Source organism: Gorilla gorilla, chromosome 8, assembly GCF_029281585.2.
Source record: "Gorilla gorilla gorilla isolate KB3781 chromosome 8, NHGRI_mGorGor1-v2.1_pri, whole genome shotgun sequence".
Classification (NCBI taxonomy): domain Eukaryota; kingdom Metazoa; phylum Chordata; class Mammalia; order Primates; family Hominidae; genus Gorilla; species Gorilla gorilla.
In genome coordinates, this window is record NC_073232.2 from 108796832 (window position 1) to 108813558 (window position 16727).

Sequence of the window (16727 nt, forward strand, 5' to 3'; positions counted from 1 at the left end):
CATGTGCCTGTAGTCCCAGCTAGTTCAGAAGCTGAGTCTCTAAAAACAATAAATAAAATGAAAAAGCCAATTCTCAACATGAATGAAAAACTGTGATATGAAATTCTGTGCTATACAGAATTACTAGAATTTCTATAAAAATAGAAATTAATAAGGTAATAAATTATGTTGTGGGGAAGAATCAAAAGGACTGAAATCAGACTCGGGTTTATTTTGGTGTTTCTGATCAAACAACAGATAAAATTTCTTAATTTCCAATTACTGTATTTTTCGGATTTAGAGAAACTCAGATTTACTCATGATGTTCAAAGAATTTCAAAACTTACCACACATTATCCCCAAGGCTGTGCTAAATACCGCCATATATCCAAAGTAAAATGATGTTTGAAATAAGCCATACATCCTGAAATAAAACAAAATATATATAGGATATCCAGTTTTACTTTCAACATAAGGCCTTAAATATTAGTATTTAAAGGACAAATTTAGTTTCCTAAATAAAAGGTGAAAAAATGTCTCCACTTACTTTGTTTTGAAAAAATAGTAGTAAAAGGAATACATGTAAACATAGATTGCAGTTGATGCAGCAGAGAGAAAACTTGTCCATTGCCTGGTGGGGGGAGGGGGAGAGAAGATAAATCTCTTTTGAATGAATGGCACTAAAACAAAGATTTTAAAGCAAAGAATTTAATAAAACATCCTTTATTTAAAGTCCTTTAAAACTTATTTAAAAAACAAATGCATAGACATGGTATTCAAATTTATCAACAAGGAAAACATCTAAGAATTAGAAAACTCAATCTTGAATTTTGTCAGATTCCCTATTACCAGTGACCATAAATACACCATTTCCTTTTTCATATCTAAGTTTCCTTGTGTTTAGAATGGAGCAATGCTTCTCATAAAACTCTTTTCATATCAAGCACTTTGTAAAAAATATTTCTAACACAGTACTCCATTAATACATTAAAAATTTGATATTTTTTTCTCTAAAATATGTATCATTTTTATAACTGGAAAAAAATCCCTATGCTATTTTAAGTAACAACATTTCTATACAGCTCTTTACTCCACTTGATAGATTTCAAAGGAAATCTTATTTTAAAATATTATGGTTCCCCAAATTTCTATCCACAAATAGGTACTTACCACCTGTAATCTTCTGCATTTAGTAGAAAATATGTGCACACAATAGTCACACAGACAGTCACAATGCACAGGATAACCAGCACCAGCATCATGAAGCCATAGACATAATAGATCTTATATGCCCAGAAAGACGTGAAGATGAAATACCTAAGTAAATGCAATAAAGACACAGGTTTCCAGTCTTTATTCTTAAAGCTCACTCTGCTCTTCGTAAGTCTCACATTTTAGTTCTCATTTTTTTCTCACTTAATGACTTTCTTTCAAGTATCTTCTAACAGTTTCTCTTACCATGTCTTCATCAATTAAATCCACTAGAATTCTCTCAAAAAATATTTTCTTGGATAATCTTTGAAAAACAGATTCTTCAGTAGGGCATTCACCTCTACACAAACTGAATAAAACAGAAGCTTAAAGAAGTATAATGTAGAAAAGAACAAATGAAAATAGCTAAAAAATCCGTATTTGTATCCATATTGTTTTGTAGATACAACACAATTTAAGCAATGTAGTTTGTATTTTATTAAATAGAAAATAAAATACTCTATTAAATAGAAAAATAAGTTAGAGCAATAATGTATAAAATTAGGAAAAGCAGGCCTGAAGAAGATTCACACTGTCTTCAGAGGACAGCAAGGGAAAAAAGGCTTTAAGATTTTTAATTAAGAAAAAGATCTTTCACTCTAACCCATTATCAAGTCATCATTAAATTACAACAGAGCCTTTCAGCCTCTTTTCTTTTTCTTGTTGCCCAAGCTGGAGTTCAGTGGCACAATCTCAGCTCACTCAACCTCCACCTCCCAGGTTCAAGAGATTCTCCTGCCTCTGCCTCCTGAGTAGCTGGGAATACAGGTGCGCATGACCACGCCCAGCTAATTTTTTGTATTTTTAGTAGAGACGGGGCTTCATCATGTTGGCTAGGCTGGTCTCGAACTCCTGACCTCAGGTGATCCACTCACCTCGACCTCCCCATCATTCATTCTTTCAACAAATATTTACAGAGCCCCTATCATGTATCAGGAAAGCAGTGAGAACAGAACAGTAAAGACAACAAAGTCTCTACCCTCAAGAAGATTACTAGCTGGTTGGGAAACACCAGTAAAGACCATGATACACTGTGATATGTGCTATACGAATGCACATAAGGTTCATCTTCCCACTGTGGCTGAATGGGGCTTTATGGGGGGAGAAGAATCACATAACGAACGCGGAGGGTAAAGGGAGCCAGAAGAATGTTCCAGGTATGCCGGGCATGGTGACTCACGCCTGTAATCCTAGAACTTTGGGAGGCTGAGGCAGACGGATCACCTGAGGTCGGGAGTTCGAGACCAGCTTGACCAACATCGTGAAACCCCGTCTCTACTAAAAATACAAAATTAGCTGGGTGTGGTGGCACATGCCTATAATCCCAGCTACTCGGGAGGCTAAGGCAGGATAATCGCTTGAACCTGGGAGGCAGAGGCGGAGGCTGCGGTGAGCCAAGATAGTGCCACTGCACTCCAGCCTGCGCAACGAGCAAAACTCCGTCTCAAAAAAAAAAAAAAAAAAAGAATGCTCCAGGTACAGGAGCAGCAAAAGCAAAGGTGAGCAAATAAAGGGAATCCACTGCATTTTGAAAAACTAAAAGTAATTCACTATGGCTAATACTTTAAATGAAGGGGAAAGAACTAAGAAATGAAGTTGGAGAAGTGAACAGGGCCAGTTCTTACGTTATAAAGACCCTTAATGGCCATGCTATGGTGTTGGGACCTCACCTCAATTAAAATAAGAAGTGTTAAGCAAAGAAATGACATGACACCTTAAAAAGACCACTTTGGCTACCAAATGGGTAGGAGAATGGGTTTGAAGGTGGGCAAAACAGAAGATAAGTTGAAGAAACAGCAGAGAAGTTATCTAGTGGAACACAGTGCCTGGAGAAGCACAAAGACATGTGGTTCAGAAGTACTGGGGACAGGGGTAGAAGGGAAAAAGAAGTCACAGGTCAAGTCTGGATGAAGGCACAAAGCATTGTCAGACTGGAACTAAAGAAGTTCCTGAACTGACTTTAATAAACCACGAGTTACAGAGACACACACTCCAACTCCTAAGGTACTAATGCCCATAGCATATGCAGAGCTGGTAAGTGACAACCAAGAGTTGGTCCATATCTATTTATGTCAGTTGTACCTGTTAGTACCATTAGACTAAACTGACTAAATTAAATGTTACATAAACCAATAAACATCAGAGTAAAAAGGATGTGTGGTTACTATAATAATTATGTTGAATGCTTTGGAAAGATACAATAAGGTGAGTCCCTTTAAAAAAGTTATAAAATTCGATGTGATTGAGACGGCTATAGACTGGGGGACAAATGTACAAATCTAGAAGGATTCTGCACTTAGAATGCTTCAGATAGGACTTTATGTTCTTGCTTCACTTTTAAAAGGCTGGAAAACACAGGATCTGTATTACGAATGTCAAAGGAAAAAAATGAAAAAATTTCAATGAAAAAAAAGACCATGGCTCTATATTTAAAAAAAAAAAAATCAGTGAAGGACGTACATTTACTTGTCTTAAAATATTATGTATGTATCTTTTAAAATAATTATCTTACACGAGCCAACTTTTTCAATTAACCAACTACCAAATCCAATTACGTCCGTTAAGGAGACTCTTACCATACAGGAGACAATCAGCAGTGGGGCATCTGGAAACATGTAAGGCTATTTTAAGTTGTCACAATGACTGGTATTTAGTGGACAGGAGCCAAGGGTGTACAGCTGCAATACCTGAGAAAGTCCCATACGGTGAACTTTCTTGCCTAAAATAACCAGAGTATTCCCATCAAGGGGCACGGGGACATAGACTAAGAAAAGAAAGTCTTTTTTATTTTGCAATGGTGACAAAGGATGCAGATGTAAAGCACAGTAAGTGGCACAAAGTGGCATAACTCTTATCTCTAAGTACATACACACTTCCTAGCACTCCTGCAGGCCTCTATGGAAGGAACCTAGGAAATGACTATGCATCAAAAGATGTCAGGGCCTAGACGGACTAGTAGGTATTGGTTTACCTAGTTCCCTAGATCCTCAGAAATATTTTTAAAATACAATAAAAACCAGGAATTCCTTAAATCATGCATATGATCAAAGGCTGGTCTACCATTCTTTAACACATAGTTTTGATTTCTAAGATTTCCTCTTAGGTGAGGGAGGTCTAGAATACAATACAAAAAGGTATAAACATCAGTTGAATATTTAAGAACACAGCCAACAGCTACCTTTATATAGCCTATTCCCTTTCTGGAATCATGGAATTAACAGATTATTAGATGTTCTCCCAACTGATGACTTTACATGTTCCCTAACTCCTAAATTGTCTTACTATAATCAAATCCCTCAAAACATAAATACATTATCAAAACTTACATTTCAATAAAGATTGAACCAAAAGGTAAAATTCCACCCAGGCAAACAATAACCGCAGGCTCCATGAACCTGGAAAATATTAAAATTAATAGTAAACTTCTAGTATGATTTCCATGTTATATAAACACTGATAACAGAAAGCAGGTACTTGACACTTAAAAAATCATCTCTAAAGGATAGAAACAAACCAGTAAAATGAAAAGCCAAAACCCAAAGAGGCACAATACATAGGTGGGACTTCAAATTAGCCATAGGTTATCATCAATATTCTTTCTGCATTAAAGACTGAGACAAGTATATGAAGAACACAAATTACTGACACTGGCAGAACTTCAAAAAGTCTCTAAGTGTTCCCTCTGGTTCTACTAGACTCCCATAACTTCTTAGAACTCTACAGGCATTTATTCACAAAAAGCCAAAGGGAAAGAAACGAAGAGTCTAGAGACCTCCATTTGAAATAATGTTTCCCAAATTGTGGCCTTGCCATCTCTTTGCTCACCCTCTCCTTGGTTCTATAATTCCTTTTCCTACAAATTATACAATTAAGGTATTATGAGTTCTTATTTATAATGGCACCAAAGAAATAAAAAATAAAATTGAAACTTCATTCATTCATTCCACAAACATTTACTGACTGTAATTGGTAATTCCCCACCTGGATGCCTTCTCTTGTCTCTTATTTCTCTCCAGAAAGCATTGGCTCAAATATTCTCCCTTTAAAACCTTTGCTGAGTCTCCCAGGAAGAGGTGGGTCCTTCTCCCATTCTTCCACTGCCTCTTGAAAATACCTCCACCACAGTACTTACCACGCTATACTGTAACTGTCCAATTCCAAATACATGTGTGTACATATATATAAAAAACCTCACTAGATTATAAACCCTGGCAGGCAGAAGCTATTCATCTAGGTATTTCCAGTGCCTAGCACAATACCTGGCACAAAAAAGATCCTAAACTAATAACTATGAAATTAACAAACTAAAAAACTGAGAAGAAAATTGTAAAATTTGAGAGCTGAAAAAAAAACTTAAAAATCATTTAAGGTAGTCTTCTTTCCTTACTTTACAGGAAGCCATGACACAGAGGTTAAAAGTGATCTGCCCAAGGTGACACAGTCAATGAGAGGCAGATCTAGTATTCAGATTTAGGTTCCCAGGATTATACTCCCCAAAACAGAGGCACACACAAGCCTTCCTATACCTAATTGCAATGCATCTCTGGTGAGGAAGCTCTCACCAGACCTCTCCTTCACTGGCCCTAGTGACTTAGAGGAACTTTTGTGACTTCTGACTATGCTTTTCCTTTAAACTTACCCTTGCCAGTAAGGATATTGATGGGTCCTAACATACTGATTTACAAAAAAAAAAATTACTTTAAAAAATAAACTACAGGCTGGGCGTGGTGGCTTACTCCTGTAATCCCAGCACTTTGGGAGGCCGAGGTGGGCAGATCACGAGGTTAGGAAATCGAGACCATCCTGGCTAACACGGTGAAACCCCATCTCTACTAAAAATACAAAAAATTAGCCAGGCGTGGTGGCGGGCACCTGTAGTCCCAGTTACTCGGGAGGCTGAGGCGGAAGAATGGCATGAATCCAGGAAGTGGAGCTTGCAGTGAGCCGAGATCACACCACTGCACTCCAGCCTGGGCCACAGAGTGAGACCCCATCTCAAAAAAAATAATAATAATAAAATAAATAAATAAATAAAATAATAAACTACAAAAGTTCTAACTAAAGTCTCTCATAAGCACCAATCTAAGGAAAGAAAAGAATATGGCCAATTCAAACTATAGGGGCTATTTTATTCATCCTCCATTTCTATAAATGTCTACATGCCTCCATGTCTAGAAAGGACAGAGCAAAATTATCACCTACTTGTATAAGCACCTGAATACGCTGTATTTATAATCTGGTAAAATATCTAGGGACAGAGACTTTATATATATATCTCCGTTATCATAAAAATGCAGAGTCTACTTACTATACAACTGTTCCTATAAATAGGGAATGTAATAAATGTACACTAAATTGTACAGTACTAAAATATCTGGAAAGACAGTAAATATTTCAGGTTCTGCATGTGATAGTATCTCTGACATTACTGATCTGCCAGCTCTGATGCTGTACTATAAAAGCAGCCACAGAGAATACGTAAACAAATGGGCATGGCTGAGTTCCAACAAAACTTTATAGATAAAAACAGGCAGCAGGCCAGATTTGGCCTGCAGGATTAGTAAAACTGCAGCTTTAGTTCACACCCACTTCTACACCATAGAAAAGCATTTGACTTAACTGTAAATGGCACGATATTCAGAAAGTGGAATAAGGGTATAATTTATTATTACTCTTAACAATGTAGGTTAAAGGAAATAGTAAAATGAACTTCTTAGGCTCAAACTTAAGATTGTCATTATCATAAATACATACCAATTCTAAAGTTACATGTACACAACAGCCTTAAGAACTTATATATTGTGTGAAACAATCGCATAAGATTTAGCATTCTCTTTACCATTTTTTCTCCGGTATAGGACGAGGCACAGCATTGACACGACAAGGAAAGTTGGGCTGACCTGACAGATTTCGGCCAAGTATTGTACCAACAAGATTTAGAGGAAGAATAACAAAAAAACAGATGCAACAAACGGCCACCTGTAAATTAAATAAAAATGTGTGATTACTCAGAGAACAATAACATTAATATAAACAAATAAAAGAGACACAATTTAAACACAATTTGACCACAAAAGAAAATGTTTAAGTTCAATATGAGCTAAAATTGTGCAAGAAGTACACTAATGAAAACAAAAAGGTGTGCTTTAAAGTATTAGAACTAAACTGAATACAAGTTGAACTAGTTCTTATCCAATTTGGTTTTCCATTCTTTCCTATTCTTCCACACTATCTCTGCCACAATCCCTTTTTCTTCTCTTTCACTCTCAGCTGTCATGCTTTTTAAATATATTTATCCATTGTCTTTCATTATTATAACCAACTTACTTATCTAGCTATGCTTTTTGAGCTCATAAAATGCACTAAGAGCTTTATATGTGTTATTTTCTTATTTTGCAAATGAAGGAAAGGAGACTCAGAGAAGGATAAGTAACTTCCCATAATTGCATAGCTAGTGGAGAGCCAGACCAAAATTTCAACTCAGATCTGCCAGCCTCAAAGCCCACACTCTTTTCTATCCTACACTACCTTGGAATCCTAATAGAAGCAGATCGCTATCTATGTGTCACTAGTAAAATAGTACAAATATTTTCCTGCCCATTAGTAGTGCAAAGTCTAAAATTACAGAGAAGACCATACGGAGATTTTAGAACCAAAGTGGCCAATTAGAAACATATTTATTTTTGTGACATTTTTTCTTTATAAAATCAGCTCTTTTCTGGCCAACCATCTAATTAAGATCATTTCACTCTGAACTTCTGTAAAATGGAGTAGAATTGAATCACCTCTAAGATCTCTTTAAATTATACACTTTAGGTTATAATAAATAGAAAGTAAAAGTGAGAGAAAAACTGAATGAAACATGTGAAGACACTGATTGAGAGAAATGAAGAGGTATGGGGTAGGAAATCCACAGTGATTGCACAAGAAGGAAAGATCTCTTTGAACCAATATTAGTAAAAATTCTTCATTAGATCCTTTTGTGTGTGTATATGTGTTTTTAAACAAGCCAAAGGGTACTGTCATCTCCTTTTCAGATAAAATATAAATATGTGAGAGTTACAGAGCTCCATAATACCATTTTAAACATCAGACTCAGGAACTCAATTTATCTGTGTTTCAATTTAGGCCTAGGCCTATGAATAATATGAATTTATGCTCATATTAAAATATGTGAAATGTGAAAAATAAGCAGGTGTTTTTAAGATAGTTTAAGCATTATGTTATGAACTATACATATGTCGTAAATATGGGGAGTGATAAATTCCATCTCAATTTTTGCTTTTACTTTCTTAATAACTACAAGACTCATAAACCTTAACACATTGTAATAAAGACCTATATATTTTTCCCTTAGTTTACCAGAACTCTAATTTCAAATAAGAATTAAAGAGAAAATGAAGAAAACATTCCTATGTTGAATTACATGGTCTAGAAGAATGGTTTTCAAACTGTTCCAAAGAACTCTCAGGTCCTACTGAAGAGCTTCTGGGATTCCACAAGCATTTGATTTGAGTATCCTTTTGAAAATAGTTTCTTTTTAAAATACTTTCAACTGTAATAAGATATATATAGCTCAAAGGAGTTCTATACCAAACATCAGTATACTGGAGATATCATAGCCAGGTTAACTCATTTTCATGCAAATCTCAGAATAAAGTTTCTCCTGCTTATCTCTGGGTATATACTGAACTGAATGAATTTTGTCATTGATTAGGAAGGCTTGTAATGCTATACTGGTCTTTTATTCTATCTCCTTCACCTCATCCCAATTAAGGCCTGCACATATTTGTTCACTGAAAATTGTATAAGCAAAAGTACTACTACAGCACAATGTGTGTGACAGGCAGTTGAGTGGCAGCTGAAGTGAGGGCACATCTTGCCTTCTGTGCACATAACAGTCAATAAAGGAATCTACAGTCTCAAAAAGACATTATCAATTGCTTAGCATTTGTCAATATTTTCCCTTTTGTTGTCCAACTTTTTAATATATGATAAAAAATGTGAGCAGTTTGTTAGAAATAGTGATTAAGCTGTGAAACCAGTTCCCTACTCCTTTATGTTCAAGTTCTGGATGAAATTACTTAAAAAATACTCTAAGATTGCAAGGCAAGCTGTTAAAAAAAAAATCACATGGAATGAACTCATTTGTGAAGAATTTTTCTCAATACTGATAACTAAATAAATTGGGTGCTGAAGATAAGTAATAGCTTACTTTATTCATACCCCTTGATATTAGATTTGTATTCATCACAACTTTATTGCTCTTATTAAATTCAGAGTGTTAAAAATACTTAATTTGCAAAATATACTAATAAAATCATCCTTGTATCTGTTTTCTATCTGGGCTTCCACATTATTTTGGAATGAAATTTAGCAGCTAAGAGGGTCTAATATATTGGTGAAAACCCTGGAACTCAAATTAATATGGGGCTCTCCTCTATTCCCCCAGTCACTGTTCAGAGGAGAATGAAAGCAGGCAGTGGGGAGAAGAAAGATTTACTCCATGTTGAGGGCCTCCCTTATCTACAACAATAACAAGTTAGAATCAAGTACTGCCTATTGGTGCTTAATACCCCAAAGATCTACATACTGATCACATCTTCTCAATCTCAGACATAAACCAAGAATTTGGCTATTACTTATTCTATCTTTGCTTCCAGACTGGCCTACAGGCCAATATCTCTCATAAACTTAGATGTAAAAACAAATTTTAGCAAATGTAATCCAACCATATATAAAACAAATAATATATCATGACAAAGTGAAGTTCATCAAATGAATGCAAGACTGATTAAAGATTAGAAAATTAATACTTTCACCATATTTTCAGAATTAAAAAAGAAAAATCACAGATCTCAAAAGATGCAGAAAATGCTGTTCTAAGATTGAACACCCATTCAAAATTAAAAGGAAAAAAACTTGCAGCGAACTACAAATAGAAGGGAACTTTAACAAGCTGACGAAGGGCATCTACAAAAAAGATAGCTATTATTTTAATTAACGGCATAAAACTAAATGCCCTTCTGCCAAGATTGGGAACAAAGAAAGGATGTCTGCTCTTGACACCTCTATTCAACATTATACTGCAGGTTTTAGCCAGTGCAATCAGACAACGAAAAGAAATAACAGACATACAGATCAAAAAAGAGAAGTGAAACTGTTTAAATAATTTGATAATCTATTTTTTAAATAACACTATGTACCCACAAAAATTAAAAATAAAAAAATTTTTGATCTATGTAAAAAACTAAAGTAAAGCAACTAGAACTAATAAGTGAATTCAGCAGGGTTGTAGGATACAAAGCCAATATCCTAAAAAAACTGTTTTCCTACATATAGTCAACACTCAAAAATAGGGTGTAAACTGTTTAAGTCCACTTACAAGTGGATTTTCTTCTGCCTCTGCCACCCGAGACAGCATCCCTGAGACACCCCTCCTTCTTCTTCCTCAGCCTACTCAATGTGATGATGAAAATGAAAATCTTTATTATGATCCACGTCTACTTAAAGAATAGCAAATACATTTTTCTCTTCCTTATGATTTTCTCTTTTAAAGAGACAGGGTCTCACTGTATTATCTAGGCTGAAATGCAGTGGCTATTCACAGGCATGATCATAGAGCACTACAGCCTCAACTCCTGGGCTTAAGTGATCCTTCTGCCTCAGCCTCCTGAATAACTGGGACTACAGGCACAAACCGCACACCCAGCTAACCTTACGATTTTCTTAATAACATTTTCTTTTCCCTAGCTTACTTTATTGTAAGAATGCAGTATATAATACATATAACATACAAAATATGTGTTCATCAGTGAGGCTTCCAGTCAACAGTAGGCTTATTCGTAGTTAAGGTTTTGGGGAGATTTTCAGTTGTATGGGCAGGGGGTAGGGGTCAGCACCCCAAACCTCATATTGTTCAAAAGTCAACTGTACTCTCATGTGCCACATAACAATTTTTTTTCGGTCAATGATGGACCACGTATCTGACATTGGTCCCATAAGATTATAAGACTGTATTTTTACTATACCTTTTCTATGTTTACATACACAAACACCACTGTGTTACAATTGCCTACAGTATTCAGTACAATAATATGCTGTACAGGTCTGTAGCCTTGTAAGATTAGGCTATAACATATAGCCTAGGTTTGTAGGAGGCTATACCATCTAGGTTTGTGTAAGTATATTCTGAGATGTTCACACAATGAAAAAATTGTGTAACAACTCATTTCACAGAACATATCCCTGGCATTAAATGATGCATGACTGTAACAGCAATAAACGATCAGAATTTGAAATTTAAAAATGGCCGGGCATGGTGGCTCATGCCTGTAATCCCAGCATTTTGGGAGGCCAAGGCAGGCGGATCACCTAAGGTCAGGAGTTCGAGGCAAGCCTGGCCAACATGGTGAAAGCCTATCTCTATAAAAATACAAAAATTAGCTGGGCGTGGTGACGCGCACCTGTAATCCTAGCTACTGGGGAGGCTGAGGTAGGAGAATCGCTTGAACCCGGGAGATGGAGGTTGCAGTGAGCCAAGACTGCACCAGTGCACTCCAGTCTGGGCAACAGAGCGAGATCCTGCCTCAAAAAAAAAACAAAAAAAAAAATGAAATTTAAAAAATATCATTCACCACAGAATAATATGAAATATTGGAGAATAAATTCAACAGAAGATGGACAAAACCTGAACACTAAAATCTATGAAACGTTGCTGAGAAAAATTAAAGGTATCTAAATAAGTTGAGAGATATACTCTGCTCATTAATCAAAAGACTCAATGTTAAGATGTCAATTGTTCCCAAATTGTGCTATAGATTCAATGTAATCACAATCAAAACCCCAGAAGACTTTTTATAGAAACTGACAAGCTGCTTCTAAACTTTATATGGAAATGCAAAGAATATTAGAAAAGCCAAAACAACTTTGAAAAAGAATTGATTTCAGGACTTATAAAGCTATAGTAATCAAGACAATGTGGTATTAGCATTAAAAACAAGAGAAATTGAAATAGAACAAATCAAAATGAAACAAGAGAAAATCCAGCAATAAAAATCCACACATACATGGTGAACTGGTTATCAACAAAGGTGCTAAGGCAACTCAACAGAGAAAGGATAATCTTTTCAACAAATGGTGCTGGAACAACTGAACAGTCATATATAAAACAAAACAAAACCCCTCTGGCCCTTAACTCATACTATATACAAAATTGGCCAAAAATGGATCCTAGACCTAAATTTAAGAGCTAAAACTATAAAATTTCTAGAAGACAACATATAAGGAAAGCTTAGTGATGTCTGGTTTGGCAAAAGACTTCTTAAATGGAACAGAAAAAGCGCAAAGCATAAAAGAAAAAGTATACCAGTAAATTAGACTTTAAAATTAGTAACTTTGCCCTTCAAAAAATACTCTTTAGATTATGAAAAGACAACCCATAAAATAGGAGTATATACTTACAAAATACATACAAGACAAAAAACTTGTATTTACAATATATAAGAACTCTTATCACTCAATAAGAAGACAATCTATTAAAATAGGCAAAAGATCTGAACATTCATTAAAGAAAATATACAGATGGTAAAAAAGCAAATAAAAAGATCTTCAACATGATTAGTCATTAGGAAGTGCTAATTAAAACCGAAAGACACCACTATATACTCACTAGAATAGCTAAAATTAAAAAGACTTACTGTATCAAGGGCTGGCAGTGATGTGGAACAACTGGAATTTTCACAGAATGCTGATAGAAATGTAAAATGTCAAAACTATTTTGGAAAAGTTTAGCAGTTTCTTGAAAACTTAAACTACCATATGACCCAGCCATTCCACTCCTAGTTATTTATCCAAGAGAAATGAAAACATAAGTCCATAGAAAGACTTGCACATAAATACAGTAACTTGATTTGCAATAGCAAAAAACTAGTAAATTACTGGGCAAATGGATAAATTATGGTATAACCATGCAATTGAATACTATTGGGCAATACAAAGAACAAACTATTCATAAATGCAACATCAGGCTGGGTGTGGTGGCTTGTACCTGTAATCGCAGCACTTTGGGAGGCCAAGATGGGTGGATCACCTGAGGTCAGGAATTCAAGACCTGCCTGGCCAACATGGTGAAACTGTTTGGATTGCTTGAACCCCAGGGGCAGAGGTTGCAGTGAGCCGAGACTGCATCACTGTACTCCAGCCTGGGCTACAGAGCAAGACCCAGTCTCAAAAAAAAAATTTTTTTTAATGCAACATCAATGAATCTCAAAATAATTTTCATGAGTGAAACAAAAAAGAATGTACACTGTATGAGCTACCATTTAAAGGAAATCCGGTAATGCAAATTACACTATGATAAGAAAGAGCAGGCTGGTGGTTACCTAAGAATAGGGGAGAGAAAAAAGAAGAAAAGAAAGGATGAATTATAAAGGTATACAACAAAACTTCTGGATGTGACAAACGTCTTTATCTTGAGTGCGGTAATGGTTTCACAAGTGTGTGTGTGTCTGTGTGTGTATATATATCAAAATCCATCAAATTGTACACTTTAAATTTATGCAACTTATCATATGTTAATTTTACCTCAGTACATCTGTAAAAACACACAAACAAAAAAGGGCAAAAACCATACCCACTGCTCTCAGAATTAAGCTAGGATTCCTTTTGACAGAAAGGAAAAGAAAAATGGCCAAAAAAAAAGAACAAAAACCTATCATCACCACCACCAGCACAGCAACAAAGAAAACTAACTACGGGAGAGTCTTGGTTTTCTGTTCTGTAAAATAGGAATAACCACACCACTAGCTCTGCCTATCTCTTTGGGTTCTTCTGAAAACCAGACAAGATACTGCGTGTGAAAATGCTTTGTAAACTACAAAGTGCTACACAAATGTATTATTATTGATCCTTATTATAATTCATCTTCTTAGATTTGGCACATCATTTCAGTCAGGTGAGATCTTTTTAGATGCTGCCTTCATTATTTCATATTACTAGTTCATTATTTTATATTACTAGTTTCTTCCCTAGTCTCACATCCCTTTTCAATTGAATCAGCAGACCACCATGTCTCTAAGTTATTAATAATCTTTTGAATAGGTCAGAATCAAGAATATCTGTCACCTTCTAATAAAGGATAGCATGTACATACTATGGCTAATACTTCGATACTCTTATAAGGTAGAACCCACTTTCTTCCTTTCCCTCATGGAAAAGTAAATTTGCCTATCCAGTTTTACAGCACCTCTGCTCTCACACAGTTATTCAAACATTACTTAATGTGATCTCTCAGTATCTCTAAAAGATCATTTTTATGAGCAACAAGACTTTTAAGCTAAGGCAGCTGGGTACTCCTGTACAATCAACTGCCTTGCGCATCTTAGGCTTCACTTCCCTCTTACCAGGGAATCTTTCCTCTCACTTTTTTTTGTTTATGGGTTATATTTTATTTGATGAAAAATAAAGAGGAAGAATGGGATGGAGCCATTCTTTTTTTTTTTACTTTGTTACATCACTGATCCCACACAATGAGCCTTTGATCTTGATATCTTTATAAAATCCTTTTGCTTGCTTTAGCGTTTGTGAACAGCTCACCTTAGATGATGAAGCTTTTCTAACATTGGTTTTATATATCTTTCTTTCTTTCTTTTTTTTTTTTTTTTTTTTGAGATGGAGTCTCACTCTTGTTGCCCAGGCTGGAGTGCAGTGGCACGATCTCAGCTCACTGCAACCTCTGCCTCCCGGGTTCAAGCGATTCTCCTGCCTCAGCCTCCCAAGTAGCTGGAATTACAAGTGCCCACCATCACACCTGGCTAATTTTTGTATTTTTAGTAGAGACGGGGTTTCACCACATTGGCCATGGTGATCTCAGGTGATCCACCCGCCTCAGCCTCCCGAAGCGCTGGGATTACAGGCAGGAGCCACTGCGCCCGGCCAGTTTTACAAATCTTTCTAGAAAAGAAAGGTGATTAGTTCCCATGCTAACCTGCCTCTGTGAGTTTTAAAACTCTGTAATTTGGTTCTTTGTCCTTTGGAATCCTACAATAAGATCAAAACTTAGGATCTGAGATTTACAGCCCACGAAAGAAAGACTTTGTGTCTAAAACCCTTTTCCAGAACATCTTGGCGAATCCTTTCTCATTCCCAAGGAACTCTTACAGGACCAAAACCTTTGGGTACAGCATCTAAATCATTCTTGGATAAATTCCCAAAATAAAAAGTTTTTAGCTTTCCAGAATCAATCTAATTTTTTTTTTCTTTTTTTGAGACAGAGTCTCACTCTGCCACCCAGGCTGGAGTGCAGTGGCGTGATCTCAGCTCACTGCAACCTCCGCCTCCTGGGTTCAAGTGATCAAGCGATTCTCCTGCCTCAGCCTCCCGAGTAGCTGGGATTACAGGCCTGCACTACCATGCCCAGCTAATTTTTGCTTTTTCAGTAGAGATAGGGTTTCACCATGTTGGCCATGCTGATCTCAAACTCCTGACCTCAAGTGATCCGCCCACCTCAGCCTCCCGTGCTGGAATTACAGGCGTGAGCCATCGTGCCCAGCCAGATGTGGAAACTTTCATAGAACAGAGAATTAGAGTGAAGATCACCCAGAAAAAGGCCTCAATAGCCAAGAGATCAAAGGAATGGGGGACAGAAAGAGATAAGGCCTGGAGAAGAGCACTTAGGAGGATCTGAAGACTCTGATTCTCAAATTAAGGTATTCAGTTAGTAGTGGTACCTGGCTTCTCAGACACATGGCACCTATGGTCTGGGAGCCTTTCGGCTCACAGATCCATCCCCAGATCCCAGGAACTGGAATCAGGTAAACACTACAGATTGGGTTTAAAGCAGGACAGACTAATTAGCTTGAAAGAAATCCCTGAGCATTAAAATTTTTTAAATCCCCAAGTGATTCTAATGTGTGCCCAGGGTTGAGAATCACTGAGTTTATGAGACTATGTAACCATTTCCTTCAGAATGTCAAGAAGTCAAACAACTAAAACCACAAACTTACATAGTTCAAGTACTTAATGAAGAGCTGGGTGAAACATTCACCTCAAGTTCTTCAAGTTCATGTTCTAAACAAGTTTTCATACTCTTAAATGGAGAAAAGGAGACGGTAAAGTACACACCTAATTAAAACATGAGGCCAGGGGAATACCCTTCCCCCGGTATTCCTTCATTAGACTAATGCAAATTAAGAACATAATATTGTAGGAGCCTGCCAAGTACCAACACTTAGTCTTTTATTCACTAAAGAACAATTTTATAAACCTTCTCTGGCTCAGCACAGACTTTAAATATTATATTCTAATAATTTGTAATTATTAAATTATCTAAAGGCAAATTATACTGAATATTAACATTTAAAACTCCATTTACAAATTGGTAAAAATTTACAATTTTAGCGAGACAAAGCAACTTTGAAATACCATTTTTACCAATATCAAATTCAAAACTTTCTGAGAAAAATTTTAACAGAATCAGAATTTTAATTTTTAAAGCA

The 16727-nt window shown here is 36.1% G+C and overlaps 1 protein-coding gene across 1 annotated transcript in view; it reads right to left on the minus strand.

Moving 5' to 3' along the window:
* TM9SF3 (transmembrane 9 superfamily member 3) overlaps nt 1–16727 on the minus strand; it is a 68454-nt gene that overhangs the window by 6842 nt on the left and 44885 nt on the right. The window contains exons 10-14 of the mRNA XM_031015045.3: nt 7070–7209; nt 4557–4625; nt 1150–1296; nt 527–610; nt 327–403 (exon numbers count right to left, since the gene is read on the minus strand). Coding sequence (XP_030870905.2) covers nt 327–403; nt 527–610; nt 1150–1296; nt 4557–4625; nt 7070–7209 — 517 coding nt within the window. The remainder of the gene's footprint in view (nt 1–326; nt 404–526; nt 611–1149; nt 1297–4556; nt 4626–7069; nt 7210–16727) is intronic.